Here is a 23,238-nt window from a genome sequence, read left to right on the forward strand (position 1 = left end):
AAGGTTGACTTTTGGGGTGTCAAGAAGAACATTAGAGACTTGTGGGAAAGCCAACCTACACTAAGGAATAACTGCTTGTGTGGTGTACACTCCACATGCTGGTACATCAAAACTACGGTGATTCTATTTTCATTGCACACTCTGATTTGTACTGGCCAATGAGGATTACTTGCAAGACTCTGGTGGAAGTGGGTGTCATTGTACTTCAACCTCCCAAAATGGTGATATCCTGGATGCTGGTGGAAATAGAGTGGTAAGTGCCACACTGTTGCCTATTTGCCACCGACAAAAATTGACTCCCCAAAAGAGTTCCTGAAGCACTGTTTGCTAGTTCAGCAAAATAAAAATTTTTACTGGTCTTAAAATTTCTACTTCCCTGAATCTGAACACAAGACCCTCCAGTTTTCTGTAATAACTTGTGTCAGTTGTGGTTACACACTATTAGTTCCATTTTTATCTCTGTAGGATTTTGTCATGCTATTATATAAATGCAGTCATCTAATTCCATACTAGCTGACGTCAAACAAACTTAAGAAACTCAACTATTCCAACGATTTGTGTTTGCAGCAATAAACATGCAAGTGTCAAACAGGAACTTGCATAAGTCATAGGCTATGCTTACATAGTATTCCATTACTAGAAGTGCATTTGGGTGGCAGTTCTTCCCACAGATGTGACCCCAGTCCTATTTCCTGGTTCAAATTCTTGGTAGTAGGTCCCCAGAGATACCTATGCATTTTATTGGGTACAACCCTTTGAGGGAGGGAAATCCATAGCTGTTACAGCACTGTACTGGTCGCAGCATCTTCTTAAAGGGGCACAGCCTTTGTGCTCAGGAAGTTGGTAATATTTTGGGGACATATTTAGTGCTGTGCACAGTATCAATGATCACTTGCACATGTGGAATCCCGCCGCATTGTAAAATTGGACAGCTCTCTTACGAAGGAACCATATTCGTAAGGAGGACGATGAACCACTCAGTTCCAGAAAACAATGGAAACTATTATAGTCAATACCTTGCTCAATACATTGCTCTGGTGGAGATGCTCCAAGTCTGAGGCAAACATTTAGTCCATCATAGATATTGTGCCTTGAGGGAGTTGCTTTTCTTCTTCCGTAAGAGAAGTGAAAGGGAATCCTTAAAGAAAACAACATTGTTGTTTCCAGAGATGAATGCATTTCAATGAAGCAATTGGACTTGGGCAAATCCTAAAAAAATATTACAGAATCATCTTTGCAACAAAGTTTCACCTCAGGCAATTACTTCAGTTTAAGGGAGCACGTGCCGCAGGAGGGTCCGCCTCAACAAGGAGATGGCGCTGCGGTATCTGTGCCATGTCCTTGCAGACTTGGCACCACGTGGAGGAGGAGGTTACCTGCTCCTGGTGGCCATCAAGGTCACTGCAGCTCTGAACCTTTATGCCTTGGGTTCATTCCAGGGTTCGAGTGGGGACTTGTGCGGCACATCACAACTATCATCCCAAAAGTGCATCCGTAAATTCACGGATGCCCTGTTTGCTCGGGCAGCTAACTCTGTAACCTTTGAGCTGGACCACGCCCATCCAGGCAGCAGGATTCTCCGCCACCAAGATGCCCCAGGTCTTGGGGTAATAGATGGCACGCATGTCGCTTTGCGCACACCGGGCAGTCCGGGAGCACCATTCATTAACAGGAAGGGGCTCCACTCCCTCAATGCTCAATTTGTGTGCAACCACCACCTCAGGATTGTGTGCTTCACAGAGTGTGCATGAAAGCTATATCCTGGGACAGTCAAAGATCCCCGGCATCTACTAGGGATGCCCCAGGATGACCGGTTGGCTCGAGGGGCATAAGCGCTGCCTGCTTAGGTCCTGGCTAATGACCCCATTGCAGAGGCTGGTGCCAATGCGGAGACCCAATATAACGAGGCCATGTGGCCACCTAGGCTGTCACTGAGTGGTGCATCGGATTGTTGAAAATGCGGATCCGATGCCAGGGAGGCCCTCATCCTCTCCCGCTTCTCACTGGACATAGCTTTATCCTCTATGCCATCCCCTCTCCCCATCCCACCCACCATCCCCCCAACTGATCCGCCGCTCCCTTGCCCCCGCCCCCACTATTTTCCGCCCCCAATCATCCAGTTCCACCTTCCCAGGGTCTGCATCAGCACTGTTAGTGGGTTAATGTACAAGACAGGAGTGATGATAACCCGCTGTGAGCTGAGCTCTCGTGCTCCTCAATCTACGCCTTAGTCTGACTCCTTTCTGTCTGCTGACAGGGCACTCACACCCATCACCTGCACATGATATGCCTTGGGTGTGAGCCAGATCTAGGACCAACGTGCCCTGGGGGCTGGGTGGAGGGGCTGCAGGCCAGCCCGCAGTGCGAGTGACGTGGCAGTGGTTTCACGTGTCTTGGGTGTAATGTGTTTTAATGGTCTACAGTCATGGCCCTAACTGTCCCCAGCTGTCGATGGTGCCACTCTCACTCACCCCCCAGTGCCTTCTCAGTGATCCTCAATTTTCTTTGCCCTCTGTGATCTGTCGCCACGTCTAGGTGGGTCCCCAGGATGCACAATGGGTCAACAGCAGCTATCAATTGTCAGACTGTTTTCCAAAAAGAGTGGCTAGTTCACAGAAACTTTTGGATATTGTTAATGAAGGCGCCTGTTTCTGTGACTGTTTTCTTTCTTCCAAAGAAAAAAAAGACGGGGGGAAATTGCGTGTGTGTTTTTGAGTTTCTTGAAATTTTGTTTTCACCTAATTATTTTGTAGGGTAATGGCTGTTAATAAGAACATAAGAACATAAGAACATAAGAACTAGGAGCAGGAGTAGGCCATCTGGCCCCTCGAGCCTGCTCCGCCATTCAATTAGATCATGGCTGATCTTTTGTGGACTCAGCTCCACTTTCCGGCCCGAACACCATAACCCTTAATCCCTTTATTCTTCAAAAAACTATCTATCTTTACCTTAAAAACATGTAATGAAGGAGCCTCAACTGCTTCACTGGGCAAGGAATTCCATAGATTCACAACCCTTTGGGTGAAGAAGTTCCTCCTAAACTCAGTCCTAAATCTACTTCCCCTTATTTTGAGGCTATGTCCCCTAGTTCTGCTTTCACCCGCCAGTGGAAACAACCTGCCCGCATCTATCCTATCTATTCCCTTCATAATTTTAAATGTTTCTATATGATCCCCCCTCATCCTTCTAAATTCCAATGAGTACAGTCCCCGTCTACTCAACCTCTCCTCATAATCCAACCCCTTCAGCTCTGGGATTAACCTAGTGAATCTCCTCTGCACACCCTCCAGCGCCAGTACGTCCTTTCTCAAGTAAGGAGACCAAAACTGAACACAATACTCCAGGTGTGGCCGCACTAACACCTTATACAATTGCAACATAACCTCCCTAGTCTTAAACTCCATCCCTCTAGCAATGAAGGACAAAATTCCATTTGCCTTCTTAATCACCTGTTGCACTTGTAAACCAACCTTCTGTGACTCATGCACTAGCACACCCAAGTCTCTCTGAACAGCGGCATGCTTTAATATTTTATCGTTTAAATAATAATCCCGTTTGCTGTTATTCCTACCAAAATGGATAACCTCACATTTGTCAACATTGTATTCCATCTGCCAGACCCGAGCCCATTCACTTAACCTATCCAAATCCCTCTGCAGACTTCCAGTATCCTCTGCACTTTTCGCTTTACCACTCATCTTAGTGTCATCTGCAAACTTGGACACATTGCCCTTGGTCCCCAACACCACTAGCTACTGATTGCCAACCAGAGAAACACCCATTTATCCCAACTCTTTGCTTTCTATTAATTAACCAATCCTCTATCCATGCTACTACTTTACCCTTAAGTAATGGCTTAAGAGTTGTCTCATTTATGTTAAGTATCCAATAATTGACACTGGTATGTAAAGGGGCTTCAGGTGGCCTTTGCGTTAGGTGATGTGATGTTAGAGTTTTGTGCAGAGTCTGTTGAAGTGAAATAAAGGTGTTGGTGAAAAGGAGCAGAACTTTTGACTCTTTATACAACAGCAGCTAAACATCTAACAACTGGAGTGCCTGGGGCCGGAGGGTCTGGGGCCAGAAGGCACCAGCCCACTTGCCGGTGCCTCGCTGTGCCACCCTGTTCCACCCTTTGACCCCAAGACATGCTGTTGTCAGAAGGGAGGGGACTGAAGAGAGCTGGTGATCGCTGTTGTCTCCCTGTAGGAGGGCTCCGGGGTGACCTTGAGCACTCCCTCCTCCCGGTCAGTGCCTGTAAGGCCTGGAATCACCTTGGAATGGAGGGCCAGCTTTATTGAGCTCCAGAGGCCCCTGCGTCATCTGGCTCTGCCAGACTTAGCGACTTCCCATTATCTGCACCAAGGTATTGATGCCCTAAGCAGTACCCCTCTGTGACCATGCCAGGCTCTGCATTGCCTCAACGATGTTCACCTGCATCTGGGACACGGTCCTCAGCACCTGGGCATATTCTAGAGCACCTCGGCAATGCCCACCTGCGATTGGGTCACATCCCCCAGCGACTGGAACATGCTGTGAAGGCCCCTAGCCATGTTGGTCACTGACTGAGCAACATCTTGGACACCACGACATTGCTCTCACGGCTTTCCACTGCTGTCACCACTCTAGCAGTGTTAGCTTCGGTGCCAGGCATTTATGGCGCCATCTCCTGCGCCCGTAGCCTTTGGGACTCCTCCAATCAGCTATGGACCCACTGGAGTGTCACTGACAACCCCCTCTGAATATCACGGCCACATCCTGGCATCTTCATCAGTTCGTGGATAACCTGTTCCAGAGACTCAGCATCTGACTGGACCCAGCTGAGTCATGGGATCCAGCAGACCTCTGACTGCTGTCACTCTGAACATTCCTGCCTCCGCCTGATGTGTATCAGCAACTGTATGGTGCTCACCAGATTGTGCCCCAGAAGCATGTCCACTACTTTCGCCCATTTGAGGTGTATATCTCTGCGCTGGTGAAAGGTGGGGATGATAACTGTGTAGCCTCAACTATGGCATCCTCGGAGCTTTCATCCGAGGTGTTCTCTTGGGAGGCAGGTGGGCACCACCCCACATCGGCCGACACCATCAGACGGAGATCCTACAGGATAATGAACATATGGTCAGTGAGAGGGAAGGATCATTATGTCTGGCATGATCAATACACGTGTGACGCGTCATATGGGAGGGGGCCAGTGGATAAATAATCTTCATTAGTGTCACAAGTAGGCTTACATGTGACACTGCAATGAAGTTACTGTGAAAATCCCCTAGTCACCACCCTGCGGCGCCTGTTCGGGAACATAGTGAGAGAATTCAGAATGTCCAAATCACCCAACAAGCACATCTTTCTGGACTTGTGGGAGGAAACCGGAGCACCCGGAGGAAACCCATGCAGACACAGGGAAAGCGTGCAGACTCTGTACAGAAAGTGGCCCAAGCCAGGAACTGAACATGTGTCCTGGAGCTGTGAAGCAACAGTGCTAACCACTGTGCTACCATGCCACCCTCAACTTTGCGGTGCAGACCAATCTCGACGTCGGTGATCGATATTTCCTCGGTCACACCGTGACCTCTGGGTCCCATTCCTCGTAGGGGGTGAGGACTCTATATCTGGCACCGTACCACTTGACCCTTTTCCGCCTGTTGTGGGCCAACTTCTCCTGCAGGGACAAAAAGAGGGCCGTACGCTTCATGCATGTTGGGGTGGAAACAGACTTGGGCATCATTGCTGGTGATGGGTGGGGTGCGCAAGTGGTTGCCAGGGTTTGCTGGGGCACAAGTGCAGTATTGTGCTGGGGGCGGTTTCAATTGCAGGGCTGTCCGGGGGGCGGGGGGGGGGGGGGGGGTGCAGTGCAGGTTTTGGGGTGGGGATGCAGGGGTGGCAGGTAGGACCGGTGCTAGGGGGCCAATGCCAACTCACCCATGTGGCCTGGTGGAGGTTGTTGAGCTTCTTACGGTACTGGGTGGTGGTCCTCTTGGTGACACTCCCCGCATTGATGGCCGTTGCCACTGCCTCCCAGGCAGCATTGGCTGCCCTATGGCATACCCCATGATTGTCTTGGGGGAACAGGGTATACCATCTGGACTCCACCAAGTCCAATAGTCTTGCCAGGTCAGCATTTCCGAATTGTGGTTCAGGTCTCCTTGGTGGCATGGCTGCACGCCGTCTGGGGTTTGCTCTGTGGGATCTCTTGTTAGCGGACAGCAGTTGGGCACGGTCCAGGCAAATCAGCTGGCGGGAAAGTCACTTTCAGCATGAAGCCCATCGGGCATCATTAGCTGCCGTAATCCACGTTAGATACCGGTGCCAGACTCATCGGGTTGGCTGTCGGGAAACACCCGGCAATTCCCACTCGCTACTTCACTTAGAAACTTTTCTGTTCGATCACGTCTGTGAATAGCTGCTGTAAATGGATAGGGAGAGCAGAAACAAGCTTTCAAGTAAAGTAAAGTCTGGAATTCTTCAGCTGTAGGGATTCTCTGTTCCCATCGGCAACGCACCCTCACCGGTTGGTTTCCGGGCAGCATGGGGTAGCTTCAATGGGCAGGACCAGAGAATCCAACCCAACATTACCTCTAGACAATGATTATTGTGGTGATATGCCTATGGGCTATATCATAGATGGATGGTGTGCGACCTCCAACCAGCAGATGGCAGTACAAACACACCATGCTGTCTCTAGACCAAGGTCATGTGACCTGTGAGTCCACTAGAAGGGGAAGCACATCCAGCCATCTGAAGAAGAAGATTGAGAGGGTAATAAGACATACATGTGAATGGTCAGTGCTAGGTGAAAGTTCCAGAGGAGTAGTTAGCAGACTCCATGATAACGTGCCCTGTATCAGATAGCTATCTTACCACATGAGACTCAATAAAAGATTTTGGTTTGAACAAGTCAAAGTGTTTGGTGGATTCCTTCGGGAGGTACAAAGGACCAAAGACAACAACCATTATGTAATAATCTGGAAAATATGGCATGCATTGTATACCCCAAAGGAGTATAAATATAAATCAACAGTATATAGCATTGTGTGGAGTTTCTCTTTGAATACAAAGCTTACTATATCACTGGCTTTCACATTTTTGCACTTATTGTGGCCGGGATGTTCAGTTCCATCAGGACAGATTGCAGTAATGTTCACATAGACCCCATTGATAAGATTGTCCACCTGCAGTTCTATTTCAGAAAGCAGTGTCTGTATAAAAAAACAAAACACAAAAAAAGAAAAATCACTCAATTACCCACTAACTGTAATTTTGTGCTTTTATCACTGTAAAACAAACTGAATGACTCAGCTAGCAAAAGCTTTGTGACACAAATAAATCCTTCTTAAAATGCAACGCTGTTGTGCTTCACAGGAAACATGACAAAGATGAATAATTACCACATTTGTATTATATCTGCAATGCTCTCTGGAACTTCAGTATAATTTCATAGAATTTACAGTGCAGAAGGAGGCCATTCGGCCCATCGAGTCTGCACCGGCTCCTGGAAAGAGCACCCTACCTAACGTTAACACCATAACCCCATAACCCAGTAACGCCACCCAACACTAAGGGCAATTTTTCTTTTGGACACTAAGGGAAATTTATCATGGCCAATCCACCTAACCTGCCCATCTTTGGACTGAGGGAGGAAACCGGAGCACCCGGAGGAAACCCACGCGCACACGGGGAGGATGTGCAGACTCCGCACAGACAGTGACCCAAGCCGGAATCGAACCTGGGACCCTGGAGCTGTGAAGCGATTGTGCTATCCACAATGCTACCGTGCTGCCCAAAGTATAAGTATAAATGATCAATGGCTTGTTGTATTTGAAACAGGAAGTGGAAGGAATATTCTGTTAATGCTTTTTCAAACACAGTTCAGGTAAGTTCCAAGTAGAACTCAGGGATAAGTTTTAGTTCTTATCACTGATCGCCCAGAACATCACAGACTGGTGGTGCACATCAGAAATCAGACAGACATCTTAATGCCCAACAGGCATTCCTAAGGCACTACAGATATAAACTTTGCAATCTAAATTTGAGACACTTAATGTATGAAGCATGCAAAATCATATTCGAGGAAAAGTGGTAAAATATCATGAGGCCCGTCTGCTCACAGCTTTCTATCCCCGGAAAGGAACAAAGAAAAAGAAAATGCATGCAGCCAATTAAGGTAAAAGCACAAAGAAATTCCTTTAACACTTTCAGGTGTAAAGAATCACAAGCTTCTACAGTACATTATGCTTCTGCTTTGGTTGTGCCAGCAACACAGACTAACATCTATATTCCGCAAACAGTTTTAAAATAAATATAACAATGACTAAGTAAACTGTTTTTTTGCGCCGTTGTTTGAGAGGTAGATATTGGTCAGGACACTGGTGTAATCCCCTGCTCTTATTCAAACTGATACCATTGGATCTTTTACATCCACTTGGGCAGGCATAGGGGACCTTTGATTAACATCTCATCTGAAATCCAATACCTCCAACAGCGCAGTGCTCCTTCAGTACTGTACTACAGTGTCAGCCCCAGTTGGGACCAGAACCTGAATCTTGTGTTTCAGAGGCGAGACTCCGATCAGCTGTCCCACAGCTGACACTCAATGATACTCATACTCCTCCAGATCTTTCTTCCCCATCACTTCCCTCTGGTCCCATTCTTTCTTGTAATCTGATCTGTGTATCCATGATCCCCTCTGACATTCCACTCTCTGGCCCTAAATCACTTGTCCATAGAAAATGTCTCAGCTTCATTCCTTTGTGCTCCCACCTCAATGAATTTTAACTCAGCAGAAGATCAAGTTACCCTTCAGTCATCTTCGCCACCACACATTTAGATAGGGGTCTTCTCCTTACACAGCAAGCCCTCTTACCTTCATCCAGTATTCATCCTCCCCCTGGACTCCTCTCCCTGGCCTCGTACTCTTTTTTGATCTTTTTATTGAGAATTGCTGGCAACATAAGCTGTCTCAATTTATCTGCTCCCTTACTCATTCTAACCTGTCTCTCTCCGAACTTGTGGCTTAGGTCCAACACAAATATTATCATCAAGCCTGCTGACAAGAATGGTGCTGTTGCTGCCTGATGAACTGACCTCTATTCTGCAGAGCACACCAACTTTCTGACACTTTCTCTTTCTTCCCCTGGACCATAATCCCACCATCAAACATCAGTTCATGGTTTCCAGACATGTAACTGACTCAGGGCCTCTGGAGGTCTCCCCTGCCTGGCTTCTGACCTATCGTCCCCAACTCCGAACAGCCCACTTTTACCTCGGCTGGAGTTTTCCGACCGTTCGCTGGCACGGGGATACTCTGTAATCCTGGCAGCGCATCCTCAAATGTGGGTTTCCCTGTAGTGTAGGGTGGGTGCAATGGGAACCCATTGATAGCGGCAGGAACAGAGAATCTTGTCGCCAGCGAACGCCGCACCGCCAAGAAATGCGTGGCTTGGGGGACTGGATAATCCAGCCCCTCTTTTGCAGGACCTACAAACAGGACTGCCCTGGTAGACTCATTGTTTCAGCGTGTTCCTACTCTACTGAACTGATGGCATTCCTTTCAGCCCTTAATTCTTCTCCCCTTATCCATTCTTTACCGATCTGCATCTGTGACTCTGCCAATATTCGCCGTCACTTTAGCGGTGTAAAAGTTTCTGGCCTTAACTGTCTTCTTTTCATCATGCTTGCACTTTCATCCCCCTCAGATTGGTTTAAGAGCTCTTCACTTCTTCCTTGGAACCCAGTCAGTTCCTAACCACCACCATCCTGCTTCATCTGATTTAACTTATTCATTCAAGGAAGTACTTTATGGTGCAGAGGAAGAAATGTCTTTTTTAAATTCCACAGACTTTTCAACAAGTGGGCCGGCGGATATGGGGCCTCATTTGGCATTTTGCTAAAATAAATATTTTTCTAGTTTATCTAAATATCAGAATAATACATATCAAGGTTTTTCAGAACTTTCACAGATATATATTCCTAATGTCACAATGATTGGTACGTAATTAAATGAAAACTTTTGTGTATACACGCAAATATAGAGAGATCATTATAATTTGCTTCCAATGTTCAATAAAAACTCTGTTGAAACAGATGAATAATTGATGGGATATAAATAATCTCAGGTGTAAAGAAAGCATTTTTAAAAATGGAATGCAAATTAATTACCTGCTGAAACAGGCATGACCTGTTCTGCCCACGTTTGAGTCACACAAGAGCAGAAAAACCCAAGGGCACATCCTAAATTTGCCGTCAAACCACATCATCATGTTACTGCGACAAGCTGTGGGTTCATGTTGAAGTCTGCCGGAATCTGGCTGAGGCACACAGTCATGTCCAGGGATGGGTGAGGCAATCAGCAGGGATGTGGTTACGTAAGCACAGTTTTCAGCTACAGCTGTACTTGCTAAAAGCAACTACCCTACAGGCTGCTTCCAATCTCTGAAATGGTTAGATGGCTGTAAAGTTGGTAAAGGTATTTGGAGCTTATGGAAGCACAAGCTTTCACTACTTTCCAACTATTTCTGGAATAGTTGTTGTAAAGGGTGTAGGAGCCTCATATCAGGTGGGCACCAGAACCACCTGATCAAAAAAATCTGGCTGAATTGAACACTTATAATTCTGGTCCAATCTGACTAAATGGTAATTTTGCCATCATTGTGCATGTTTTACACTCAACTGGGTGCAAATATATGGAATTTATAACCCCATAACTTCCCATTCAGAAAGTGATATTTCTCCTGATCGCAAAATAAATATTAGGAATGGCACTGTTCTTGCATCATTCTTTAATACACCTACACCCAATTAATCTTGGTGCTATTAAAATGCAGTGTGCAAACTCATGTAAAACAAATGGATCAAAATCTGTGCTAAAATTATGCAGAGAAGAATTTGGTACCAGTGAATTACCAGTGAAAAATATCAGCAGCAATTATTCTTCCAATTTGTTAGGGAGATTCTTTCCACTTCATACTTCCAGAAGAAATTTCTACAATCATATTTCTTAAATAATTCTACACTGTTAATTCGGCAGGAAAGATACATTTTCTCAGTTGCCTAATCAGAGAGAAAAAGCTCTGCATTTGTATTGGGCTCAATCTACTGGCCACTTTGTACCTGAAAGTCGGCACTGCGAGCACCGGGAAACACGCGGCTAAACACGCTCGCTATGCACTCTGTTCCCATTTGGTTAGACTGGGACCCTTGTCCTTCATCACCCTCCCAAAACATCATTTGGAACTTTTCAACCACCCAATTACTTTTCAAGAGAAGTCATTGTTCTATAGGTAAATAGGACAATGAATTGCACACAACAAAGTTCAAAACAGAACATTAGACAATGATCTTTCAAATATATTCACAGATTTATGGATTTCATGCAGAGATGTACGGTTAGAATTTTCATGGGTGTGCATTCCACCTATTATCCAAGATTGTTGAAAGCATAGAGGTACAGAATAAACTAACCTTTTGTAATTATACCACAGAGAGTTAAGAGGAGATCAAATGCGCATGTTGAAAATGATGTCAAGGAGTAGATGATGGTGGGGTTAAATTTCAGACATCACTAAAAGATGGAAGGTCTGACAACAACAAATGCCCTTCAGGCGGGTAAGTGGCCACTGTCCAGCATTCCTCATAATTGAGATCCCAGGCTGCGGAATTCCCTTCCACGGAGAGATGTCAACCAATCACAGGACGGCAGCTGCTCACTGCTGCTGGTGCCAACAGGAGTGGTGGCTGCTCGCGGTAATTCATCCACCAGAAGTCTGGATCATTGAGGGGCTCCAGAACAAAGTTGAACGAATGCAGGATGGAAACCACAAGATGGGGGTCCCCGGAGAGGGGGGGGGGGGGGGGGGGGGGGGGGGGGGGCAGGAGGCCGGGGGAAAGTGGCTTTCAGTGGATACTGCCTTTCCGTTGCTGGGTCCCTCATTCAGGTACAGAGTGCTTGACTATGACGGGCCACTGGCAAATCTGGCAGGATTTGCGAAGCACCCTCCAGAGGGAGCAGGAAAGCTGTTCTGCCTCCAATTAATCCCAAAACCACCACTAAATAGCAATGGGCTCAGGGATAATGGGAGTCAATTGGCTCATTAGTTAACCTAATTGGCATCCCACTGGAAGTGACTGGCAATCCCGTATCGGCCACTGCTGCTCTCTGACTTAATGGGGGATCATTTAGCTGTCATAGGGAGACTGAAGTGGGACATCTCTTCAAATGAATAGGCCAGGCCACAATGTTTCCTGCTGCAACGGACTGCATTAAATCCAGCCCAATATTTCAGAAAAGAAAGCGCAACACATTACATGGTAAAGGATGACTGCAATTAACTAAGTTCCTTTGGGTCACCAGTAAATGGGTCAAAATGGCTGAAAAAGTCTACTGGGAAATTTTAACCTTGCACCCTAACATTAAATTGAGCTGCCGCCCAGCCTAAATGCTAATTTAGGTGCATGGCTTAAAATGTAGATTTCATGGTTGCACATGGCTGGATTCAGCAGTGATTTTATGGGCGTGGAGAGCGTTTTCCCATGCACACCTTCACCACCTCCCAAAAAACAGCGCCTGTTTCACAGCCTCCCACCACACGATTGGATGACTCACGAGGTAGGCTGACAGCACCTCCAGCCAGACAAACTCAAGGCTGAACCCCCAACACATTCCTGAATCATCACTACCTTAACCAACAATTTCAGTCCACCCCAGAATGGTGTTTGAACTCTCAATGTCCCAGTTTAGAAGCAAGATTCCTGCCAAATAAGTAAAGCTGAAATGGATGTTTTTTTTGGTTGAATTTCTCCATTTGTTATTTTATTTTTATTTTTGAAACATTTCAGGACACAGGGTTTGGACTGTAGTTCTTACTGATAGAGGAGCCATGAACCAGATTTCTAAATGTTTGGAGGGCATTTCTTTTCTAGTAAACTTGCAGATGAAATCTGCATGTGTGCTGCCAATTATTTCATTCTTGTGTCATTGGAAAGATCCCATTACTGTAAACATCAACCATGTTATTTTCTTCATTTGCTTCCGCAATTTTAGAACAGTTGTTAAACAAAAAGATTTCAGTTCCTGCTATTGAGCTTCTTTAACAAACTAGGCATTTGATAAAGGGAGTATTTTATTGTGTGCAGCGTCTGAGGATAATAGATTTGTGATTTTGTGGACTGCGGAGGAAGGTTTTTTTAAAAAATTAGAGTGCTTATGATAGTTGGAATAAGAAAGACTTTGTTCATGAAATTACTGAGATAAGAAGTTCCGACAATGAGGTAAAGGTAAAGAAACACAAACCATCACCACGGACCTGAGTTATCTTCTGTTCAACAAATTCTAGAAACAAAGGGATCACATCCTTTCTGTGGTACACAACGTGTTTAGCTGCCTACTACAATTGCTGTCAGAGCAATGTCAGGTTCCATTGGGCCTAAGTATCCTTTGCCCAAACTATCCATTACACTAAATTGAACATAGAACAGTACAGCACAGTACAGGCCCTTCAGCCCACGATGTTGTGCCGACCATTTATCAAAATCTAAGATCAACCTAACCTTCATTTACTGCTGTCCATGTGCCCGTCAAAGAGTCGCTTAAATGTACCTAATAATTCTGACTCCACCACCTCTGCTGGCAGTACAGTCCACACAAGAGCAAAGATAATCCTCAGCTTTTTTTGTACACTACCAATTATCTCTTAAATCTCCCCCACATTGTCAAAAATGAGCACAATGAGGGCAGCACAGTGGCGCAGTGAGTAGCACTGCTGCCTCATGGCGCTGAGGTCCCAGGTTCGATCCTGGCTCTGGGTCACTGTCTGTGTAGAGTTTGCACATCTTCCCTGTGTTTGTGTGGGTTTCGCCGTCACAACCCAAAAGATGTGCAGGCTAGGTGGATTGACCATGCTAAATTGCCCCTTAATTGGAAAAAATAAATTGGGTACTCTAAATTTTATTAAAAAAAACAATGAGCACAATGAGCGTGATTCTCCGTTTTAGCGGCAGTGTTGACGCCATCGTAAACGCAGGAGCAGCGATCCCCCAACCCACAGGGGGCCAGCACAGTGCTAGAGCGCTTCACGCAGCTCCAGCTGCCGATATGGGCCCCAGCACAGCCGGCGCAGGTCCGCGCATGCGCGCCACGGCCGGCACGGTCTGCGCATGTGCGTGCATTGCCGTCTCCACGTAACATGGCGGAGACATACAGGGGCCCGGCGCAGAGGATCAGAGAATCCCGCCCAATGAATTCATAGACTTCTTCATCGCCATTCATTCAGCTGCTCCCACAGCCCCTCATTCACTTTGTCCATCAGATCAAAATTTGTCTAAGACCTCAGCCTCCATCACGAAACGCGTACCTCTTACTGTGACTGCAGCCTCTTGTGTGTCATCCCTCCTTAGCCTAACCACTGGTAACTGCTTTCAGCTAACTGGGCTGGGAAATAATCTTACTAGTTCTACTTCCTTCCTCACTGTCCAAGCTTTTCCCTCCCCACGTCCCCGCCCCAGCCAAGTCCAACATGCACACATCTCTCCAACGCTCCCCCACCCCACCACCTCGCTTCCCACCCCAGGCAATTCCAAAATGTCGCCATTGTTTGGCCACCCCGGCCAAGTCCACCCCTCCTCTTTGGGACCCATCAGCCTGGTTCTGGAGAGATCTTGGATTTACCTCCAATATCCGGGTACACTGTTGAACACCACTTCCTGCCCTCCCTGCAGCACTAGCTGTGGCAACTGCTTATGCTTGGCACTGCAGGAGAACAGAACTGTTGGCTTCTGATTGGCCAGCAGTTTTATGAGGCTGGACCTCCTCCTGGAGGTAGGGGAAGTCCTGCTTCATACTAATTAAAGTGCCATCGCTCAAAATGTTAAAGCAGCATGAGCAGGGCAGCATGGTGGCACAGTGGTTAGCATTGCTGCCTCACGGTGCCGAGATCCCAGGTTCGATTCCAGTTCTGGGACACTGTCCATGTGGAGTTTGCACATTCTCCCCGTGCTTGCGTTTGTTTCGCCCCCACAACCCAAAGGTGTGCAGGGTAGGCGATTGGCCATGCTAATTTATCCCTTAATTGCAAAAAATGAATTGGGTACTATAAATTTATGAAAGAAAAAGGAGGATGAGCAAGCTAAGTAGAGGCAGATCGCCCCAGGCATTTACCCGAGGGTGCAGGGAGCCCACCCTCAGTGTAAAATCTCGTCCCATGTCTCTGAAGCACCTTTGAATGTTTTTGTATCCATATGTTGAAAATTGTTATTGATAAGTGGTTCAGTGGCTTTGTTAAAAGATTACAGAGTAAACCAGAATGTTAAAAATAGCACAACAGAATTACTCAATGCCCCTACATTACCAAAAATGTGCAGTAATATCTGTTACGGACGGTGGGCAAACATTCCACCCACACACTAATGTATGTGACTCATGACTACAGAGAAACTGTGGACATTGTAAGGCTAATTGTGTGAACTTGCAATCCTGGCCCAGAGCCCCGGCCACAGGAAACAGGGATCAGGTATTTGAATATGCACAGTCCATAATTTTCCACACATCTGAATTTCTGTAACAACTTACTGCTGGAAGTGCAGTTCTGTAAAATTATTCATTATCAATGTGATAACACAAGTTTAATTAGTATAATGTGATTATATTTTGAGCAACAAGGCATAACTGACATAAGGCAACAGGCCAAGAGAACAAAGATTCAAACTGGCAAGAAGCAATTTTAGAGCTAATGCCAAGAAATTCTTCTTCATGCAAAGATTGAATGCTACTCAGAAATGGTTTCTGGGTACAGGAGGCAAAAACATTGCAGTGATTTAAGATGCAGCTGGATGTTGTGATGGGGCCACTGCAGATATATTTTGGATAAATAAACTAAGCTGGTTCAAGCGGCCTTCCTCATACGACCTCCTAAATTTATGATAGCTACCTGACTTGAAAATAGTAACTGCAACACTGTTCTTCTGAAGTGGTGCTGGAGTTGATCAGAGAATTTAATGACGAAGTCACCTCATCAACGGTGAATCAATGCTAAGCACTTCCCTGTTAAAAATCATCAACCATCTGTACATACTTGAGTTTAGTCCCCATGACTATTGTCCTCTGGCCAGTCCAGCTTCAGAATACAACTCAGATTTCAGTTTAGATTGCTGTCTCTGTTCTCAACCAGCCCAGCTTTTCTGTTGGGACTCCTTAATGCTCATAATATATATGGAAACAGGGGTCTGGATTCTCCGTAGCCCGATGCCAAAATCGTGATCGGCGATCGGGCCGAGAATTGATTCCGACGCTGGAATTGGGGCCTGTGCCAGTTTAACGCCGGCCTGCCATTCTCTGCCCCCTCCAAACCGGTGTCATCGTGACACGCACCGCGCGCCGTTTCAATGCCATTGGCGCATCATCGGCTGGCCCGCCCTCGAAGCTCCATCCCCAATGGGCCAAGTTCCAGCACCAGCACATTTGTCCAGGATCCATGCCACTAGCTGCAGGGGCTTCTGCTAGGGCTGGGCGGCTGGTGGGGGGTGGGATGTAGTGTCGCAGATGTTGGGTTAGGGTTCAGGCACAACTGGCGCCATGTTGTACGACGCAACCGGTGCAGGTCGTCAGCCCTGCGCATGCATGACCCGGGACCTGGTAGTTTTCGGCATGATCTGTGGGAGTTTCACACGGCGATGATGCTAGTCCCTCACCAGCACCAGAATCGGTGAGGGGATCGTGCTGATTTTCATGTCGTTAACCATCCACGGATTCTCCGTTTGCGTCGGTACTTAGTCCCAGAAACGGAGAATCCGGCCCAGGATGTAACAAAACCCCAAAGAGCAGCAGAGTCAGGGTATCCAGAGATCACAGGAATAAGACAGCATTACAGAAACATCGAACAAAAACAAAGGCACCAAGGCAACAAAAAGAGGAAAAGGGAAGTTAAACTAGAGTAAGGTCAGGTACCTGATTGCCAATCAGCATCCGTTCTGCTATTCAAACAGCTCTACTTTCTAACCAGCCAGCTAATCTCTAGACTTTGATCGCTATTCTCCAGTCTTCATCACATGATAATGATAATCGCTTATTGTCACGAGTAGGCTTCAATGAAGTTACTGTGAAAAGCCCCAAGTTGCCACATTCCAGCGCCTGTCCAGGGAGCCTGTATGGGTACCTGTTACCCTTAGTTATGGTTTCTACATGGAAGTTAAGGCAACTTTTCTCTGAGTTTTTATAAATCCCCTAATCATTAAACATAGAAAACAGGCTAAAGCGGCCAGTGAGATTATAAACTCTCTGCTGTACTGATTTACATAGAAAGATACATAGAAAATAGAAGCAGGAGGAGGCCATTCGGCCCTTTGAGCTTGCCCCACCATTCATTATGATCAAGTTCAATACCCTGATCCCGCCTTCCCCCCATATCTATTCATCCCCTTAGCCCCAAGAACTATATCTAATTCCTTCTTGAAATTACACAATGCTTTCGCCTCAACTACTTTTTGTGGCAGTGAATTCCACTGATTTACTATTCTCTGGGTAAAGAAATTTCTTGTCACCTCAGTCCTAAAAGGTTATTTAAGAGATTACGGTGTTTGAAGAGATTTAAAAGCTTTGAATGGATTTCTTGAATGAAGTTTTTTCACTATCAAGTGTGCATGAGTGAGAGTTGTATTAGATTATTTAAGTTTATTTTTCACCTCCACATGGCTCCCGAAGTCTGCCCAAGGTGGATACCGGGTGAGTAGCTATGGAGTGGATGTTATAAGGGAGAATGGGATATTTGGTAGGGGATGGAGCATGAATTGGCATGGAGGTATGATGGGACATGGGAGTGCTTGTATGGGTGAGGGGAAGCGAGGGGTAAGGGCCAGAGGCCTTAATAGTATCTAAATCAGAGGATAAAGACCCAGAGAACCAAGGCGGGTGTTCTAACCATTCCGCCACAGCACTTGCCCACACCTGTGGTCACGCAAGGTCTGTTTCCAGGGTCAGTGAGCCAGACTCTATTCTGCCACTGCCTCCTCAAGAGTGAAAATTGGGTCTAACTGGGCCTTCAAACTAAGACAGATCTGCTGAGTCATAAAATTTCCTGTCTTGAGCTACACGCCTCTGTAGCAAAAATCGGGGGCAGGATTTTCCCATCGGGCGGCTAAGCGTCGACGCCAGCGTAAAAACGGGAGTGTTTTACTCCAGCGTCGGCGCCCGTTCCGGAACCCCAATCTCCGGCCCACAGGGGGCTAGCATGATGCTGGAGCGGCCCACGCCGCTCCAGCTGCTGATCCCGGTGTGAACCCGGCGCCACGGGGTTTGCGCATGCGCAATTGGGCTGGCGCCAACTAGCGCATGCGCAGTGGCCTTCATCCGCGCGCCGGCCCCGACGCCAAATGGCGCTAAGCTACAGGAGCTTGCGCGGAGGAAAGGAGGCCCCCAGCCAGAGAGGTCAGCCCGCCAATCGGTGGGCGCCGATCGGTGGGCCCCGATTGCAGGCCAGGCCGCTACAGAGGCTCACCCTAGGTTCTGACCCCCCACCGCCCCCACAGGCCGCCCCCAGACCCTTCAACGGCAAAGTCCCACTGGCTCAGAGGGTCTTAGAACAGCGCCGGCGGGACTCGGATTTTTTGTGATGGCCACTTGGCCCATTCGGGCCGGAGAATCTGGCGTGCCGGCCCGGGATGGAGAAAACCGACCAGTGCTGTGCCGACCACGCTGGCGCCGATGGCACCGATTCTCCGCTCTGTAAAGAATTGCATCCCGGCGTCGGGGCAGTGTGGTGCGATTCGTACGGCGCCGTGCCGATTCTCGGACCCGGCAGGGGTCGGAGAATTCCGCCCCAGGTTCTTAGCCTTCTGACCTACATTCTTACTAATCTAATTTTGCACCCAGCTACAAGTCTGAGACAATATTCTCCAACCTCTTTGCCAATCATTCCACTACACGTTCAAAGTTCAATTTGTTTGAAACAAACATTAATAAAATATTGGGTTAATGTAACAACTTTAATTGTACAGTTGTGGGTAGCGTGCCTGCCTCTGAGCCAGGATTTTCAGTTTCAAGTCCCACCCCAGGACATGATAACCAAGGAAGGTGTTGTCACAACATGGTCAAACATGTTGAGTATCAACCTGCAAATGCTTCCAAAATACACTAATGGTAGGCGGTGTAAGAGTGGGACAGATTCCTGGTCAGCCTGGAAAAATATTAGAGCCTCTACCATCACAATTCACAGCTCATGCATATAAAAGAGAGTCCTTAGAGGACTGGTAGGGTTGGATGGACTGTGTGGATCAGACTGGAGCCAAAAGCACAAGGTTCAACTCCTGTTCCGGCTGAGGTGGGAGCTGCCTTCTTGCCCTACCCGTGGTGGAGGTCATGGCATTGTGAGTCTGACCTGCCTTTGTACAGAGAACTGAAGAAGAGCAGCTGAAATATAGAAAAGTTTTCGAAGTGCAAGAGCGTGAGAAATTACTGAACTCTGAGAGCTCTGAAAGAGGTGACTAAAAACAAGCCTTTTTTAAAAAATGCATTGAAAGGTTATTAAAAGATGGAGAGTAAAATAATGATACAGAGTGATGTATGGAAAGGGATTGTGCAGAGGCAAGAAAAGGCAGTGTGATGGTAGCGGCAAATATAAGACAAGATGGGTAAATGGGCAGAGATGGTGTACTGAAGTGTAAAAGGCTGAAAATAAGGTTGCAGAGAAAGGGCGAGGATCGGCCATAGAAAATATTAAATGTAATGCATTGGGGGGTGGGGTCAAGAGGCAATGTAGGTCAGCAAGGATGGGTATGTCGATTGAGCAGAATTTAGTACTGAACAGGATACAGACAACTGAGTTTTGGAGAAGTAGGGATTCTTACAGAGTGGAGGAATGGATGCACAGCACAGACAATCTTAAAGAAACAGGGGACGACTTTGAACTTCAGGATATTCACTTTTAACCTGAAAATGAGCAGCCGGCAATCGAAAATCAGGAGGAAGTAGCAGAGCCACACCACAGAAACCCAAACCACTGCCTGGTGCAACTCCCAGGTAAATCCGTAAATGTACACGCAGCTACTTGCCTGTCTGAATGTTCACAACGTTCAGATACAAATAGATAAAATCCAGTTCTACGGGTGGCGACCAGCCTAAATGAACCACTGGTTGCTGCTCCTCAAAAAGAAATTCTTTACTGACCCAGGGAAAGCAGTGGCAGTTTGTGCCACCCCACAAAAATACTGCAGCATGCTGCTGGTCCTCTTCAACATTACCAGAGTTGAGCTGCTTCCATCACCCCTGAACTACTGCTCTTTATTGCTCCAGTAAACCTTTCCTCACTTGTTTCCATGTGTTACTAAACTATGACAGTGTGCAGAATTGTACATAATCTTGTTGCTAGCTGGCTATGGAGGAAGTAACAACGGGTAGGGATAGCAGGAATGTGCTCATTTTGGTGTGATGTGAAAAGTGGTGTTCGCTAGGAATCTGTACTAGGCCTTAACTATTGCCATGTACATTAATGACTTGGATGAAGTAATAAAGAGTAGCACATCCAACTTTACAGATGACATTAAGTAAGTGAGGGATAAAGTTATTTTGTAGGGAGTAGCAAGTCACAAAGGGACATGAGTCAACATAACTGTAATAAATGGCTTTAGTGAGACACAGCAATACAACACTTAAAAACACATTCTACTTTAAATGGAAGAAGCTTTTAAGATTGTTGCACTCTGAGTGCCCTGCCAAACAGCTAGCTAGGAGGTCCCTGTGCTTGTGGAAAATATGCAATGAGCATATTTTAAATATGTAAACGATCCAGCCCCATGGAATCCACGGAGTTTGGGTTTGCACAGCCCACCACTGAAACTATAACCTAGTCTTTCCCGTGATCAGGGTTAGCCTCAGGGCTATGTTGTAATTGAATGGTTTACTGAGACAATTAAAATGTCTTCTCTTCCCCTTCAGGATAAAAGGGTGGGCATTTAACTGCCAGCATTTCTAGGTCACCATGATCTGAGCAAACCAGAGATTAATACTGGACAGTCAAAAATTCTGTCCAGTGCCAATTATAATGACATCATTAAAAAAAAAATCCGAGTACAAAGTGGCCAAATTCAGAAGAAGTCTGAATGAAGAACAGCCGCTTGTGCCAAAGGAGGACAAGTGCAAACCAATGGATCCACTGGACCCAACAACAGTCAGTGCCTTTAGGTGACAAGTGGAGAGAGATTGGTCTGAGCCAACAACAGGGAAATGGGCAATTGCAAATCAATAGCCCAGTTTATGTTGAGCCCGATTTTCTTTTCATTGACATGAATGGAAAATGGGCTGCAAATCCACTTGTACCTCTTTCTATGCTATTAGAGCAGACCTATTTCATCTTAAACAATAGAAATTTATAAATGAATTTGGCTTTTTAAGACTAACTTTATTGGGGGACATTTGACCCCTATCCCCAGCCAATGCTTTTAAACTGAAAACTGGTCCCAACCTGCTGTAAAAACATTCATTCGATTTAAACACAGCTGAATAACCCTCTCCAGAGAGCAAGGTCCATTATTATAATACGTTAGTGAGGGTCCATACCTCAGATTTGAGCAGTCATTTGAATTTAACATTGGCCAGCTGGGTTTCCCAGGGCTCAGGAAACCAGAGCAGATGAATCCAGCAGTTAAGTGTTACTTAAAAGCAGAACTTGCTGGCAACGAATAGTAGGACTGCTTTCCCTTGGTCCCTCAAGCAAATCTTCTGCCAAGATCAGCCAGCTCCCCTCCTGCATTCCCCCAAACCGGTGATCCCTGGTTGCCAGTCCAACTTCCACCCTCCCATCAACCCATGTGGCGCGATTCTCCGCTGCCCACGACGGGTCGGAGAATAGCGGGAGGGCCATCCCGACATTTTTCCCGACCTCCCACTATTCTCCCCCCCCACGGCCGCCCCACGACATGAATCACTGCTCGCCGTTTTTACGGCGAACAGCGAATCTCCCCAGGCCGATGGGCCGAGTTCCCAGGTCTTTACGGCCGTTTTCACGAACGCAAACACACCTGCTCTCACCGTTCGTGAAAACGGCCGCAAAGTGCTGTCCCGGACAACCATGGCACCGATTGGCACGGCTGCACCACGGCTGTGCCAAGGGTGGCATGGGCCTGCGATCGGTGGGCACTGATCGCGGGCAGCGGGTCCGATACCCGTGCACTATTTGTTCCTCCGCCGCCTCGCAGGATCAGTCCGCGGGGCGGCTGAGGGGCATGACGGCCCGCGCATGCAGGGGTTTGACGCATATGCATGATGATGTCATCCGCGCATGCTCGGGTTGGAGCCGTCCAACCCCGCGCATGCGCGTCAGCCGCCATGACGCTTGGCGCGCGGGCTTAGTGACGGTCGCTAAGCCCGCGATGCCGTGCTTCACGGGGCCGCACTGCTAGCCCCGCCCGGGGGGGAGAATCGGGTCCCGGGAGGGGGCACGGAGGCTGCCGTGAAACACGGCCAGTTTCACGGCAGCCTTTACGACTCGCCGCATTTGCGGAGAATCGCACTCCAATGATGTTTCCGGAGACTTTCTCCAACTTCCAATGGTCTCTGACTGCAGCCTTCTACCTCCAGCTTTCTCTTCCATAGCCAGACAGTCTGGCCAGCTGCTGGGTGAAAAAAGGAGCAACTACGTTTGCGCAAACAACAGTCCCGTTTTGGGCATGTAAAGTGGGGTCCTGACCTCTCTGTCAAACCTTTTTTCTGACTTTGGTCGGGAAAATCCCATCAAGGCTGCACTTACCTCACCATTTTTAAATGCTGCCCAATCTCTCAACCCCCTCTGACACCCCATTGCGGCCTCCAGATCCTCTACTGCCCCATCTTACCTTTCAAGGGTCCTCAAGCCCCCCTCACCCCACCTATAGGCACTCCACCAGGCACGATCCCTAGCAAGGGCAACCAGGCACCCGGGCATTGTGGCGCTGCTAGTTTGGCAATACCCCTGCCAGCCTGGCAGTAATACCCTGGCAGTGTCAGGGTGGCACTGTCAGGGTGCCCATGTGCCAGCGGGAGTGCCAAGGTACCAGCCTGCCTAGAGCCTGACCATTCAGGGCTTTCCATAGCCTGGGAGACTCCCCCTGGTGCCGTTACATCTGGTCCATGTTTGTGTGGACCAGTGCTAAACAGCGCTGTTGTGAAGTCTCCCAGCCACTGCGTTCGGTCCCGAGCCTCAGTGTAGGCAAGATCCAGATTGCAGTGTCTTGCCCCTCGTTAGATCTCACAAGGCACGGCGCTGAGGTTCCAGGTTCGATCCC

General features: G+C 47.4%; 1 protein-coding gene across 2 annotated transcripts in view; it reads right to left on the reverse strand.

The window, feature by feature from the left end:
• Positions 1-23,238, reverse strand: part of itgb8 (integrin, beta 8) — a 109,820-nt gene that overhangs the window by 44,844 nt on the left and 41,738 nt on the right. For both annotated transcript variants that reach the window (XM_038797449.1, XM_038797450.1), the window contains exon 9: positions 7,062-7,196. In XM_038797449.1, the coding sequence (XP_038653377.1) occupies positions 7,062-7,196 (135 nt within the window). The remainder of the gene's footprint in view (positions 1-7,061; positions 7,197-23,238) is intronic.

Source organism: Scyliorhinus canicula, chromosome 5, assembly GCF_902713615.1.
Source record: "Scyliorhinus canicula chromosome 5, sScyCan1.1, whole genome shotgun sequence".
Lineage (NCBI taxonomy): Eukaryota > Metazoa > Chordata > Chondrichthyes > Carcharhiniformes > Scyliorhinidae > Scyliorhinus > Scyliorhinus canicula.